The 15,230-nt window shown below is 49.2% G+C and overlaps 1 protein-coding gene across 1 annotated transcript in view; it reads left to right on the plus strand.

Moving 5' to 3' along the window:
- Window positions 1-485: 485 nt before the first annotated feature.
- Window positions 486-15,230, plus strand: part of GRAMD1B (GRAM domain containing 1B) — a 181,508-nt gene continuing 166,763 nt past the window's right edge. The window contains exon 1 of the mRNA XM_022560200.3: window positions 486-1,370. Coding sequence (XP_022415908.2) covers window positions 997-1,370 — 374 coding nt within the window. The 5' untranslated portion in view covers window positions 486-996. The remainder of the gene's footprint in view (window positions 1,371-15,230) is intronic.

Genomic DNA, 15,230 nt, shown 5'->3' on the forward strand with positions numbered 1-15,230 from the left:
ACGGGGTCACTCCAGATGCACGGAGATCACTCCCTTTTCCAGACTGGTCCTGTGTGTCCTGTGTCTCTCAGGTCCTACTGTCTGTCCTTCCTCCATATGTCATGTCTGCTGTCCTCGGCTTATTCCACAGAGCTGTCCTCTCTTCTCAGCCTGTCATTTTGGAAGCGGCCTCCAGAACTGCACCCCCCTGCACCCCAAGTTATTCAGAGAGAGCACCTTTCTCAGGAGAGGAGATCCAGCCGAAGAGTCCCTAGTCTTCCCTCAACCCTGTATCCTGACTGAATTCCTCGGTTCCTCCCTTCCCCTGCTCCCCCTCAAAGAAAAAGCAGGGAGTTAGATTAATGAGAGCTGCCTGGCCAGCCGTCGCTTTGAGAAAGTTTGGGCTGTGATCCTATTTCATTCGGCTGATTGGAGCAGCCTTGGCTCGGAGGTAGCGTCCCTCCCCAGGGATCCCGGGTACAGTTACGCCAGCCGTTGCCGCCTGTGCACGCCCTTTCTGGACAGACGTGACCCCCGCTCCTCGCCCCCTGTTCCTCCTCTTTTGTTTTCATCCAGCGTCTGCTTCCTCTCTCTCTCTCTCCCTCTGCCTCCTCCTCCCGCCTTCTGCCTCCCTGCAGCGCCAAGACCGGCTCCCCAGCCTAGTCCGCCGAACGCAAACCGCTGAGAGTTTGCCGAGCCGCCCCTTGGGGCCCGGGCCGCCGAGTCCCGCTCGGGCACGGCCGCCGCCAGCCGGCGAGGGAGCGCCGCCGAAGGAAAAGCAGCGGGCGCCCGAGGGGAGCCCCGGAGGGCGGCCGGGCCGCCGACTTAGACTCCGGGGAGGTCGCGCCGCGAGCCCCCGCGCTCCCCCCCTCCCGCGCGGCGCTCCGGGAGACGAACTTGCTCCGCTCGCGGCTCGAGCGGCGAGCATTTCCTAACGTGAGAGGCCGGGCGCCGCGGGCGAGGGGCGGGGAGCGGGCCCGGCGGGCGGCGAGGCGCCGGGCGGAGGCGGCGGGCCCCATGCCGGCGGCCAACATGATGGAGAGCCTGCAGCCGCCCGCCCTGCAGGTGCCCGAGCCGCCGGGCGCGCCCGAGGGCAGCCGGGTCTGGTCCAGCTCGTCGACCCCCACGCTCCGCCGCCGGCGCTTCAAGATGCGCCGCACCAAGAATGTGCAGGAGCCGAGCCTGGAGGCCGGGCTGAGCCGGGACCTGCCCGGCGTCTTGGCCCCGGGCAAGGAGTTTCTGCAGCTGCCGTCCATCGAGATCACGCCCTCCAGCGACGAGGACACCCCGTGGTCCAACTGCTCCACGCCCAGCGCTTCCCCGCGCCGCAAACGCTTCCTCCTCCGCAAGTGGCTGCGGGTGAGTGAGCGGAAGGAGTGCAGCGAAAGCAGGTACGTGCCTGTCCCGCCCCAGCCGTCTTCCCTTTTCCTCTCCGGCCTCCCCACGGCCGTCGGGGAGGTGGGGTGGGGGGTGCCCAGGGCACCCCGGGGAACTTCGCCGAGGATTGCAGGAGCCCTTCGCCAGGGTGGACGGCTTCCCCACGTGTCACCCATCTCCCCAGTCCAGGCCGGGGGGCCGGTGAGTTTCCATTACACGGGTACTCGGGGCTTCATGCTGCGTTCCATCCCATTGGATCCTCACAGCAACATGAATAGTAACAGCCATAGCAGCTGATGTTCATTGAGCCTTTATCATTCTCGGTCAGTACGATGGGCACGTCACAGTCCATCTCCACATTTAATCCCCACGAAACCTCCTTGAGGTCGGTACTCCCTGTCAGTCCCATTGTACAGACAGGGATCCTAGAAGGCGAGAGAGGTTAAGTGGCTCCTCCTCTCAGACTTCAGTTTCTAAGCTCCATTTCAATGTTTATTATTTTATTGTTGGCCACCCCAGGTTGCCTTTCCTGGCCCCCATGTGTAGAGGAGGTGGCGGAGTATTCACACTGAGTGAGTCACATTTCTTAGACATCTAGGCCTGGTCCGCACCATGATGGTCTGTGCCAGCTACTTTTTGTCTGGACAAGCGTGGCATCTGAGTAGTCGGGGAGTTTGCTTTCCCTGGGCAGAGGACTGGTGTAGAAGACCATAGGGCAGCTCCACACAGCCTTGGCCAGGGGTTGTGTTTGAGCCAAGCCCATTGCCTGGTGGAGGAGGTGGGCAGTCCTCAGTGGCGCACTGATGTCTTGGACCCTCCGCATTTACCTTCAGGCTCTAGGGCCCTGTCTCCAAACAGTGGTCTGTGCCTTTGCGTGGGGCAGGCAAGTGATTGGCCACCTTCCCCGGGACGCCTCTTCCTAGTCTGTTCAATTCCATGCATTTCAGTTCAACAGGTATTTATTGGATGTTCTTGTGAGTTCAGCCTGGCACCAGCTAATGGTGCTATGGCCAGGAGGCAGGGAGGGAGGGTGGGTAGAGCTGGGTAGAGTGTGGGGATGTGGAAGTTGAGAAGGAGGATGGGAAGAGACTTGGATAAGAAATCACGGCATGTGAGTTTCCCTGGTACTGAGGAGATGGAATCTTTGGAAGACACAGACTATGTGTGCCATGTGGTACTTGTAAGGCAAAGAGAGGAAGAAGACTTCTGGAAGGAAGAGGCTCAAACCACAACATGTACACATAGGTAGTAGAAAACAGGAAGAATATAATGTCAGGGGCATGAGATCAGGAAAGGGGAACAGTACAGATGAAGGCATAAGAACAGGGTGAGATGTGTCGTTGAGGGGACGCTGAGGAATTGGGCTGGGTTACGCAGATGGTGAGCGTTTTACGCCTGCCACGCTTCCTTTCTCTTTTTTTGGTGGTAATGACTGGATGTGGTTATCCCTGCAGGCGCAGATGTAAAGCTTTGTTCTGGGGCTTTTTGGGAACCTGAGGATAGCAATTCTTTCTGTACTCTTACTTCATCCTGTCACCTTTTCCAGAGAGTAGAGGGAAATGGGGCAAGCTTGGTGGGAGCTAATCTTGAACTAAAATAGTTCCTCCGGGTTTGTCAGCTTTCCCTCCAAATGTGAGAAACCCTAAAAGAGGCCCTATTTTGCTCCTGAGATTCTGCCATGTACACTGAGGACAGAATATGGGGAAGATTCTTACGCTGGTAGCCGGGGAAGGGATAGGGGAGGGTTTGGTTAGATTTAGGGAAGTCTATCTTGGTTTCCAGAGTCTGTCTAAAGGTGCAGTGGAGGGACTTCCCTGGCCGTCCAGTGGTTAGGACTCTGCGCTTTCACTGCCAAGGGCACGGGTTCGATTCCTGGTCCGGGAACTAAGATCTCTGCAAGCCGTGTGGCCAAAAAAAAGGTTTAGTGGAATCTTCATTTTTGTTGGAGCAGGAAACATACTTTTAAATCAGGAAGGGTTTTCACCTTCTAGGAGTAGTTTAAAAACTGGCAGTTGGGGAATTCCCTGGCGGTCCAGTGGTTAGGACTCCGCACTCTCACTGCCAAGGCCCAGGTTCGATCCCTTGTCGGGGAACTAAAATCCCACAGGCCTCATGGCACAGCACACCCCCAGATGGCAGCTGTTTTCAGTGGCGGCTTGCTGGATTAGAAGAATATATGCATATATGTATAAAAAGACAACCTCTGGATTTAAACCCAAGTTTGTCTGACACAGATCTCTACTCTTAACCACTGTTAAACTGCCTCCTGTTGGACTCTATCTCGATTGTGGCCAAAACAAAAACCCATCTCTTTTAGGCCTTGGAAATAGAAGGCTTCTTGGAAAGAAAAGAAGCGGTCAAGTGAAGGGGTGCTTGTAAATGGCCAAGACGATTCCCTGAGGAGGAATTGACATTTAGAGGCAATAGGGCACGAAGAGAACTGGAACTCAAGTCAGGAGACGTGGGTTTAAATTTTAAGTTCTGTCATTTCTTCGCTGTGGAACCTTGGGCACCTCCCTTCACCTCTGTTTCATCTTCTCCATCTGTGGATGAATGGGAGGTCTCAAGTGATAGACGTGAAACCGTTTTGTAAACGTCCTCTTGCTGTGCAAGGGGGAAGGATTATTGGCATCATTCTATGAGTGACTCACATGGAGTGGATGTGTGCTTGAGAATATAGGTTACATACTCACGTGTCCTGGAGCAGCACCTGGGACTCCTCACACGTTACATGATTTGGATATGATGATTGGAAAGTGACCCAGCTCAGGCTTGGATTAGGGGGGTGAGCACACCAGGCCCAGCGCAGCGTCCTTCCTCTTCACTGTTCCCACCCCAAGTCTACCTCTCCACAACAGAGAAAAGCCCCTTTGAGGCCTGCGATGCAGTTCTATCTGAGGTAGAAGGCACGGGGTCAAGAGGGCCTCAGCTTGTGGATTTTAACTGCACAAAGATGAAGATATAAAGAGAATCAGGAGACCCCTTTCTTTTCCTTAATCCTGGGAAGAAAGAAGTAGAGAAAATGGTGAAGTTAGTGAAGACCTTGGGGGCCAGTACTCTGAGTCCAATTTTCTCTGTTTCATCCTTGGATCTTCACTGTCTAGCACTGTACTTGGCCTTTCGTCACGATCAATAGATGTTTATTGATGGGTAAATTAATAACGATTGAGTGAATGATTCCTTTTTCTTTCCTCTTTGGAGTGAAATTATCCTTATTCGTGAATCAGGGAAAATTTCCTGGAGGATATGAGTCCAGAACTGAGTTTTTTGACGTGTGACAGCTTTATTGAGATATAATTTACATGCCATGCACTTCAGTCAGTTTTAAAGTACATAATTCAATGGTTTTAGTATATTCACAAATATGTGTAACTCTCACCACAGTCCGTTTTACAACATTTTCATGACCTCGAAAAGAAACCCATACCCTTTATATATTACCCTCAATCCCCCTCTACTCCTTGCCCCCAGCCCTAGGTGATCACGAATCTACTTTCTGTGGAGAGCTGAGTTTTGAAGGGGAACCAGAAGCCTCTTGGTGAAGGCAGTTTGGGTGTGTTGGCTTGAAGATGGGGATGGATGACCAAGTGTGGTCTTGATGAGGGATGTGGAAAAATGAGGGTGGTGAGGTGATGGGCCGACAGACTATGATTTATGCTGAAGGGTTTGAATTTCAATTAGTCAGTCAGTCAACAAAGATGTATTGAGATCCTATGGACAGTGTGCTTTGTCTGCAAAGAGGATTCAACTCAATGGGGAGCCATTGTAGGTTCCGGAACCCAGGAGAGACATGCTCAGAATGGTATTGGAGGCAACGAATTCTTGCTGTTCTGTGTGAACCAGGTGCGAGGTAGAGGCCTGAGCCTTGCACTGTTCTTCCAGCACTTACTGTTACAGCTGGGAATTGTCATCTTAGCCACTGTTTAACATAAGGTGGCACCGTTTTTTGCTGGCCTCGTTGCCCTCTGAGCTCCACGGATAACGTAGTCTGAAGTTGATGGGGCAGGCTTTTAGAATTAGTACCTGCATGTCTGCCCAAATCCCTTGGCCATAACTGGTTGTGGTGATTGTTCAAAACCCAAATTGAGGATTAGAGTCCCTCTCTCACCTGCTGGATTATGGCAAGAGGTCAGAATTGGCAGAGACACAACTTTTGTGTCTCCGTGATGGCATCCTGACATCATTCTCTGGAGGGGGAAAGGAGAGCTGACAAGGGGCAAGGGTGTAGGTGTGGCTGCCTGACGGCAGGCTGCCTTTATGGGGGGCACAGAAGCGCTTCTCTGCTCTGTCTCCCCAGGCCGCCCTCCTTATTATTACCTCTTGCACCACTTTCCCATGGCAGTTCTGTCCCCTCTTCTGTGTGACACATCTACCCTGTCATGACTTCTGCTCGGCTGCACACCTGACCTCAGGTGGCACCTCTCACTGATTCTGCCGGCCTGGTGAGCCTGGTTATCTATCTGGTGCCAGTCTAGCTGGCACGTGGGTTTGCACATAATGATTATTCATCATTGGTATATTTATCGTAAGTCTTCATCCCCTTCCTCTGACCTTCGGAGGGAGTCTTGCTTTCAGTTTCAGCTCAGTTTCCAGGGAGGAGGCTGATGTGTGCTACATCCATCAGCTCCGTGTGGACCCTGACATCTGGGAGAAGTACAGAGTGTGGGAGGGAGGTAATTCATGTCTTTCTTCACACAAAGCATCAAACAGGAGACCTGTGATTTGTCAGCAGATTAAATAAATTATTGGTGCTGGATAAGGTTAAACTAGGAAAAACCTCTCTCCCAGACCCTTATTTCCTTGAGGGCGGGGACTGCATCTTACTTTCTGCTAAGCGCCTTAAATACACATTTAATCCTCACAACAAACCCCCAGGTGGGTTTTACAGCTGAGGAGCCTGAAGTTCAGAGATTCATTTGCTCCTGGTCGCACAGAAGCAAGGGTGAGATCTGAATCACATTCTTTTGATTCCAGAGCCCGGGCTCTTTACAGCTACACTGAACCATCTCCCCAGGGCCTGGGAATAGTTGGCCCTTGCGTGTTTGAGATCACATCCACGTGGAAGGGGAGGTTCTGAAGGAGGTTGGGAGGATGGGAAGGCCACTGAGGATGTCTGTAGATGTCAGAGGTCAGAGGTCAGCACGGGGATGTGTGAGGGTGGTGCTACATGGCGTAGGTGAACTGCTCCGTGAGAAGCAGCCGACCTTGGGCTGTAGATGTGGTTTCCACATTCAAACAGTCTGTGGAAACTGAGAAGATAGATCTAAGCCCTGTGGGCTGATTCACACTGGCCAGTTTCCTCCATGGCAGTTGGTATTTTGAGAGTTTCCGTGGTGGTTATGCACTCAGGAAGTGCCAGTTCCGTGTCAGGGGAGAGACTGGGATTTTCATGGGGCAGGTTAACAGGTGATAACCCTGCCCCGCTCGGTTAGTTTCTCCCAGCTACCGTCTATAGGCCAGTTGCTATGCTGGCCACTGATAAGTGCTTCTAGGGGAACTCCGGAGTTTTCCTTAGGGCGCTTGAATGGCTGAGCTGCCGGTGGGGCATTTCCTCCTTGACCCCAGTGGGTGAGCCGCTGGGCCCTGAAGCAGGCGTTCAGATACAGAGCCAAGCCGGCCTGGGAGCCTAGGAGTGCTGGCCTGGTTGCTGTGTGTACAAGAGCTTTACAAGGTCTGCAGGCTTTTCCTGGAGGCTTTGCTCTCTTGGGATTCTTTCCTCCATTGCCCATATCAGTGCAGTGACTCGCTAAGGGGCAGTTGTACCTATTGTGAAGGGAGATGCTTTTCAACACCTTTCGGGGCGGAGGGAGGTCTATGAGCTCTTGTCCTGTGACTTTGGAGCCTAAGGAACCTTCCTTCTCTAGGAGGAGATGGTGAGGCTTCCTTCAGGGATGCATAACAGAAAATCAAATGTGGAAGGAAGGCAGAATGGAGATGCTTCAATCTGGGGCTCAGAGATGTCAGACCAGGCCTGCACCTGCCAGCCTCCATGCCACTGCGGGCAGCCAGGTGCCACCTCCTGAAGATAGCCCTGGTGTCAAATATTCTTCCCTGTTTTCAGACCATGTGTCTGGGTCATCTCATCAAAATCATCACTAGGAAGATGTGGCTGTTCCTTAGCTAAGACCAGTGGTAAAGAGGAGACAGAGGAGGACACCCATGGCTTTTTCATTTGAGGCCCTGATACATCTTTTGCGTCAGATGCTGTGAAGCCCTTTCTTCTGCATCCTTTGTACGTATTCTAACTGGCTCTGGTTGTTCCACCCTGATTTTGTGGATAAGATAAAGAAAACGGGTGATTAGGCACGTCTCACTGGCAGATCTGGGTTACACTCTGCAGCTCAGGCCTCTGACCTAAAGTCTGGGCTAATTTCTATCTGTCATGTCTCTGGAGCTTCTTCCAGCCTGGTGCCTCCTACCTCCATGGTCTGACCACAGAGGTTTTTCCGTCTTGCTGCTTCTGGTTCCAGAGTTTAGTCAGGAAATGAGGGGGCTGAGTGAGGGGACTGAAAAAAATAATCCACAACCCACTTGGTTTTTCCACTTTCTTTTGCAACTATGCAAAAAGAATTTGCCTTGGGGCCCCTTTTGGGCAGGGGTGAGTGTGGTAACCCACGTATTATTTGCTCCAGCAATTAGGAAAATACAGAAAGATGATGGACGGTTAGTTTAGCAATACAGGTGTTTTTTTTTTCTTTTTTCTTTTGAAGCAGCTGCGTAGCACAGGGAGATCAGCTCGGTGCTTTGAGACCACCTAGAAGGGTGGGATGAGGAGGGTGGGAGGGAGACGCAAGAGGGAGGGGACATGGGGATATACGTAGCAATACTTTTTTGAGTCTCTCCAAGGGTTTTCCAGCTTGTTGTCTTTTTTTTTTTTTTTTTTACTCAGTTTACTGTTTTTATTTATGTATGTATTTATTTATTGGCCGTGTTGGGTCTTCGTTGCTGCCTGCAGGCTTTCTCTAGTTGCCGTGAGCAGAGGCTACTCTTTGTTGCGGTGTGTGGGCTTCTCATTGCGGTGACTTCTCTTGTTGTGGAGCTCGGGCTTCAGTAGTTGCAGCATGCGGGCTCAGTAGTTGTGGCTCAAGGGCTTAGTTGCTCTGCAGCACGTGGGATCTTCCTGGACCAGGGATTGAATCTGTGGCCCCTGCATTGGCAGGTGGATTCTTAACCCCTGCGCCACCAGGGAAGTCCCCCCAGCTTGTCTTAAAAGAAATTTTTACATGATAAAAGTCAATGAATATTGTATGTGTGATCAAATAACTAGTTAATGTAAAACTTTTGGACAGTAGGGAAAAGGAAAAGAGCTCATCATTTTACTATGCTAACCCAAACATTAGTAGCATGCTTGGTGCATTATTCCCCAGTATTTTTTCTCATTCAGAGGTTTTTTTTGGCCATGCCATGTGGCTTGTGAGATCTTAGCTCCCTGACCAGGGATCAAACCCTTGACCCCTGCCATGGAAGCGTGGAGTCCTAACCACTGGACTGCCAGGGAATTCCCCAGAGTTTCTTTCTAATTGAGACTTTCCTTTTTCATCTGCTCTTCTGCACCTTGTACCTGTGTAAAGTAAGGGAGAACATTAATCGAAAGGTTAAGGACAGGTAAGTCTGTGAAATAAGGAAAATAAAAGGATTTCTGAAGCACTGTTTCTGGAGGAACCATGAGAATGAGACATTTCTCCAAAGGGGGGAATATGAGCCCTCTCATCAAAGAAGATGCCTCTTAGCCTCGTTCTCCTGTTCTCTGTAACCCAAGCTTGGCGTGAGTGCCAGTCTGACCCCTCAAAGCAGCCTGCCTTGACCCGGCAAGCATTTGTTTCCCAGCTGTGTCATTACACTGGGAAGCTCTTCCTGACCTTTCTGTATTCTTGGGATTGGATGGAATGGCAGTAATAAAGGCTACTCTGAACAGGGTGGAGCTTCTCCAGAGAACAGTTTGCCCTTAGCTTGGGTGATACCATGTGTTTTCTCTGTCTATGATGAAACACATCTTCTCGACACATGAAGATCTCATTAAAAAAAAAAAAAAAAAAAAAGGCCCCAGGAAAGAGATTGCACCACCTCTCCTCTCTTGGTTACTTCTTAATATGTTTTCGAGACCTACTATTGAGAAAGTTCTGCTGAAGATCTAACTGAAATCCCCCATGGTATAATGCAAACTCATTCTCTCTTGTTTTGTCCTCAGTGAAGATGAGAGACTATCAGGTCATTATCCTTTGAGAATATTCCTTCAGAGACTTATTGTTAGTAATTTGGGCTGTTGCTTCCAGATTGTAAGAGAAGCCTTGATTTGGGCTACCAGTTGCTTGGTACTCACTGATTCTCCGGTGGAGGCTGTGGAGCCCTGCAGACACAGTGGAGGAATTGGCAACCACACATGTTAGAAGACAGAGCCAGTCTCAGAGGTGAGCAGAGTAGGAAGTGGCCCGCCCATTCAGAAAGTTCTTAGGGACACTGGACAATTCCTCTGAATTGCCTTCTCCATGCTTGGACTTCTTCCCAAAATGCCTCTATTAGTTGACACACCTTTTGTTTAGCAGCCAGAGAGATTAGGCTGAAAATGTAGATAACTCAGGAGAAGTAATTCTCAAGTTCAACAAACATTTTTGGGGCACTTACAGAGAATCAGGTGCTGTCCTAGGTGCTTGGGGCACAAAGATGGATACAAGTGGCCCTTCCTTGAGGAGCTCACGGCCTGTGGGGGAGACTAGTGTGCAAAAGATAATTTCAGTAGAATATGGAATTTGGACTAAAACATTAAAAAAAAAAAAAAGGTCTGAGGAAAAGATCTGCTGGGAGGGAGATGGGAGGAGGGTCCTGGGACCTAGATTTCACCCCCGAATAGCCTTACTTTTCTCACACTCAGCTGTCACCCCTTAGTACCTACAGTTCTGGTCTGCATCTCGCTCAGAGAATCTAGTCTTCATGGTAGATGAGATTTGTGTGGTCATTTCACCTTTGAGCAAACTGAGAAGTCCAAGGTCAGTGGACAAAGCTGGTGAGTGGCAGAGATGGCTCTAGAATACTGATCTCCTGCAACCTAACTATCGTATTCTGCCCACCCCATGTCCCTAGGAGCCTGTCTTGGCCCAGGATGGAGGCATATCTTCATCAGCAAACCCAGGAAGCTCAGACAGGCCTCATCCATGGTTAGGGGCAGGGTGATGGTTGTCCTAGGACGACTGCCTTTGTACCACTCCAGGGGGCTGTCTGAGGCAGCATCGGAGGTAGAGGCTCTGGTTCTGTTATTTATTTTTTTATTTTTTGCTGTGTGGTCCTGGGCAGGTTACTCAGTCTCTCTGGGCCTCAGTGTCTTTCTCCTTGGTAAAATGGAGAGTACGTTTCTTCTTCATCTTGTAAGACAGAATTCAGTAGATGTGTCTGAAGAATTATGCTCACGTTATCATTAGTTAATAAAACTGAGATTTCTTTGGTGGTCTATGAGGCTTCTGAGTCTGCTACTCTGGTTAGTATAAGCTGAACAGTGGTTTGTTGTTTCTTTGATGAGATGTCACTTTTCTGATATACTGATACGTGGTGAAAATGAGTTTCTAATTTGTGGGCTGCTCTTGGCTGTCTGTCTCTTCAGTGTTGGTCTGCCTAAGGTTCTGAATCCAGGCTTATTTCTCCTTCTCTGTCTCCCCTCCCTCTCCCTCACCCCACCCCCTTTCCTTCTCCTAAATCGACATACTATCCTTGGACTCTTTTATTCACTCTCTTGAATTTAATTATTCCTGCATGGTGATGATTCTCACACTTACATCTCAGACCTCATCTCTTTCCTGAGCCTTCAGCTCATCTCTCCAACTGGCTGATGGGCATTTCCATTGGAATGTTCTTCAGAACAGTCCATAACTGAACTCTTCACCTTTCCCTCCAAACCAGTTCCTCTCACTCTGTTCCTTGAGGTGAGGGTTGGTACCCTTCAGTTTTGCACAGTTTCCTTCCTTTGGAGGAAGTCTGTCTTCTCATCTCCACCACCATCTCGGCTCCCTGGGCCACCACCATCTCTCACATATGTTATTCAAGCGTCCTCCTAACTCACATATGTTATTCAAGCGTCCTCCTAACTGGTCTCCCTGATGCCGCTCACCCTGCAGCCAGAGTTACCGTTCAGTGCCTTGGATGGATGCTTCCTTTTTTTTTTTTTTTTTGCGGTACGCGGGCCTCTCACTGTCATGGCCTCTCCCGTTGCGGAGCACAGGCTCCGGACGCGCAGGCTCAGCGGCCATGGCTCACGGGCCCAGCCGCTCCGCGGCATGTGGGATCTTTTCGGACTGGGGCACGAACCTGTGTCCCCTGCATCGGCAGGCAGACTCTCAACCACTGCGCCACCAGGGAAGCCCTTGGATGCTTCCTTTTATTTCTAGGTCTTCACAGACATTGTTCCCTTGTGTGGAATTCCTCTCTTGTAACGCTGACCCCCTTGACCACCCTGCCCTTCTTCTCCTTTGGATCTTACCCTAGTTATTGTCCCTCTAGCAAGTATTTCCTGACTCACGTATTTATTACATCTGTGTTCTTAAGTTGTGACTACTTGATCACATTGTATCTTTCACTGGATCAAAAGCTGTGAGGGCAGAGTTAATTGTGTTCAGTGTTTGTTTTATTCAGTGCTTGCTAAGCTCTTTGCGTGGAATGTAGTAAACATATACTTAGGGAGTGAATAAATAATCAAATGGATGAAGGACTCTAAGGAAATTTGATTTTCACGGAATTCTATTGGAAGTCATTTTACAAAGCAGGAAGTCCTCTTGAAGTTGAATAATTATGCCCTCATGGGCCATTTATGTAAATCTGGATTACTATGTATTGTTTGTCTGTTTTAAGTCTTTTGGTTTCTTTCATGGTTTTTCCCTTGTACTGTGTCTTCCCTCAGACTGCAAGTGCCCAGACACCAGACGTGGCTGCTCTTCTAAGGGTGTTCTCTATTTGGGGAGACAGCTTTGGCATCACCAGGTGAAGAGTGGTTGACCTCTCCCAAAACGAGGCTCCAGAGAGCAAGAGCACATTGGGGGCAGTATTTTGGCTTGTAGTCAACCCGGGGCCCAGGTACAGTCTACAAATCGTGGTTAGCCTTTTCCCACCAAAGACCTGTGGCAGCTTTGAAGGCTATTTTTATTTTTGGAGCTGTGGTTGCCGTGGTAACACAGTACATTTTCCCTAGTCTTCTGATTCCAGGTCAGGACAACAGTTGTTCCTCTTGCAGGAGAGAAGGATTTTGTGATAGATGCACCCTTCCTTCTACCCTTTCTCCCTCCTACTTAATCCAACCAATATTTACTGAACGCAGATTACGTGCCAGGTACTGTTCTAGACACCAGAACCAATAGTGAACAAAATAGTTTCTGCCCTAGAGAGCTTACATCCTAGAGAGGGGATAAAGACAGTAAACAAATGAACAATGCAACGCTGATCCCTACTTATTTAAAAACAAGTTACTTGAGCACATCACTGAAAGGGAATTCGTGTGTTTTCTAAAATTGGGAAATCAGGAGTTGTAAAAGGAATGCCTTCCATGCTGCGCTGGAGAGAGATATGTTGGGCGTGGAGCTGGGGGCTGACTCCCCTCCCACCGACAGTAGGACTTCATTCAGTTCTGGAATGCAGATGCACCTGTTTCTCTGACCTCTCCCAAGACCTAGGGAGACATGGTATTAAGCTGGGCCTCTCTCTGCAGCTGTCAGGTGCCAGGGCAGTTGTTCTCCTGGTGATTTGCTTCTTTCTTCCTCTTTGCTCCAGTGGAAGCCAAGAGCCAAAGGGCTGCCAATACAAATGGCCCTTCTTTATGTCGTGTAATGAGAGCCCTGAAGGCAGGTTGGGAATGCCATTAACTGGGGGACTATAGGGTATGGAGCCTTGAAGGGGGAGCCTGGGGGGAGGTGCAGAGGAGAGAGGGGATGCTGACACCTGCTGTTGGGAGATTCTGGTCAGAGCGGCAGAGAATGGTGCCCGCTTGGACACAAATGAACGCAGTGCTGGCGATAGCAGTGTGATAATCTCTCAATGTGGGGAGCATTTGATCCTTTTCTCCGTGATTTACAAGGCCCCGGGCTCCAGAAGCCGGCACGGAGTATAATTATTCTTTTGTATTTGCCCCAGCACTTACCACAGCGCCTGGCAAACACCGAGCCTTCCAGTAACATGCTTCTGGCACGACGCTCCACCACTTCATTTGTTCCCGCATCCTAGGGGGTGGATGTAATGAGTATGTCCACTTGGATTTAAGGGAATTGAAACTCTGAAACACGCCCACATCCATACAACTGAGTAATGATGGAAACCTGACTCTAAAAGGTTGTGTCCTGTCACCTTTAATTTAGGCCTTTTTCTGTATTGTACAAACATGTATACATCTGGCATTATACCAAGGCTGATGTTTGTGTGCTGACGATGTGGGTCATTAAAATCCACAGGAAATGGTAAGTAAAGACCAAATATCAGAAGTGGCTGTTTCAGCATGCCTCACCCTGTGAAAAGCTTTGATTGGATTTTACTTCCCCTCCATTCCCTTCCCATTTGGAGGGACACATGAAACCTTCAGACTGTCACAGCGAGGCGGGTCCAAATTCCGCAAAATCTGACAGCTTGGTTGCTCTGTGCCCGCCACTGAGCTCTGACTGGCCTGTGCCCTTGAAGGGTTTAGTCTAGTGTATTGATTATTCATCCACTCATTTGTTCAACAACAGATTTTAATTGAGTGTCTATTAGGCAGTCAATGCAAGTCATACACATAAATGTAAAATTTGAAAACGTGGCCAGTGCTTCCACAGAGGGGACACCAGTAGCCGTTAACGTTTGGTAGTCCTGGTGATTGGCCAGCATTTGTTGTGAAGGACATCCTCTCTGTAGAAGATCTTCCTGAGGAAGTGGGGTTGCATGGACATTTTGTTTTAGGAGAGCAGAAGCAATTTCCTCGCAACATAGGGTCTAGCTCATTCATTTCACAGAATAGGCAAAGATGGCTCATGTTTAGTTGGCTGGAGAATCCCAGCTGTGAACATGGGGGTAACCAGGGCTTTTTCTGCTCCTTCCACTTTCTGCTGGACATAGAACCATTGAACGTTCCTTTGGTTTCTCCAGCAGAGGATGGGCAGGAAAAACAAAAATTTTGTTTCTCACAAACATCGTTGATGCAGTGATTCAGAATTTAGGTATTTTGGGCTTGTTAACTGCATTTTTCTCCCTCATAGCCACAGAGAATCTAGAGTTCTAGAGCCTCTACCCGCAGTTGCCTGCTAGATTAAGGCCCCTTTGCTTGACAGGTGCTATTTGCAAATAATTCACTCTCACTGCCTTAATCAGCTCAGTAGTATCCTCAGAAGGTTAATAAGAAATAGTTGGCACCGATAGCCTCATCCACCAGAGGGCAGACAACAGAAGCAAGAAGAACTACAATTCTGCAGCCTGTGGAACAAAAACCACATTCACAGAAAAATAGACAAAATGAAAAGGCAGAGGACATTGTACCAGACGAAGGGACCAGATAAAACCCCAGAAAAACAGCTAAATGAAGTGGAGATAGGCAACCTTCCAGAAAAAGAATTCAGAATAATGATAGTGAAGATGATCAGGGACCTTGGAAAAAGAATGGAGGCAAAGATCGAGAAGATACAAGAAATGTTTAACAAAGACCTAGAAGAATTAAAGAACAAACAAACAGAGATGAACAATACAATAACTGAAATGAAACATACACTAGAAGGAATCAGTAGCAGAATAACTGAGGCAGAAGAACGGATAAGTGACCTGGAAGACAGAAGGGTGGAATTCACTGCTGTGGAACAGAATAAAGAAAAAAGAATGAAAAGAAATGAAGACAGCCTAAGAGACCTCTGGGACAACATTAAACGCAACAACATTCGCATTAT

Source organism: Delphinapterus leucas, chromosome 7, assembly GCF_059928025.1.
Source record: "Delphinapterus leucas isolate spDelLeu-1000000601 "Yukka" chromosome 7, BTC_Dleu_Yukka2, whole genome shotgun sequence".
NCBI lineage: Eukaryota > Metazoa > Chordata > Mammalia > Artiodactyla > Monodontidae > Delphinapterus > Delphinapterus leucas.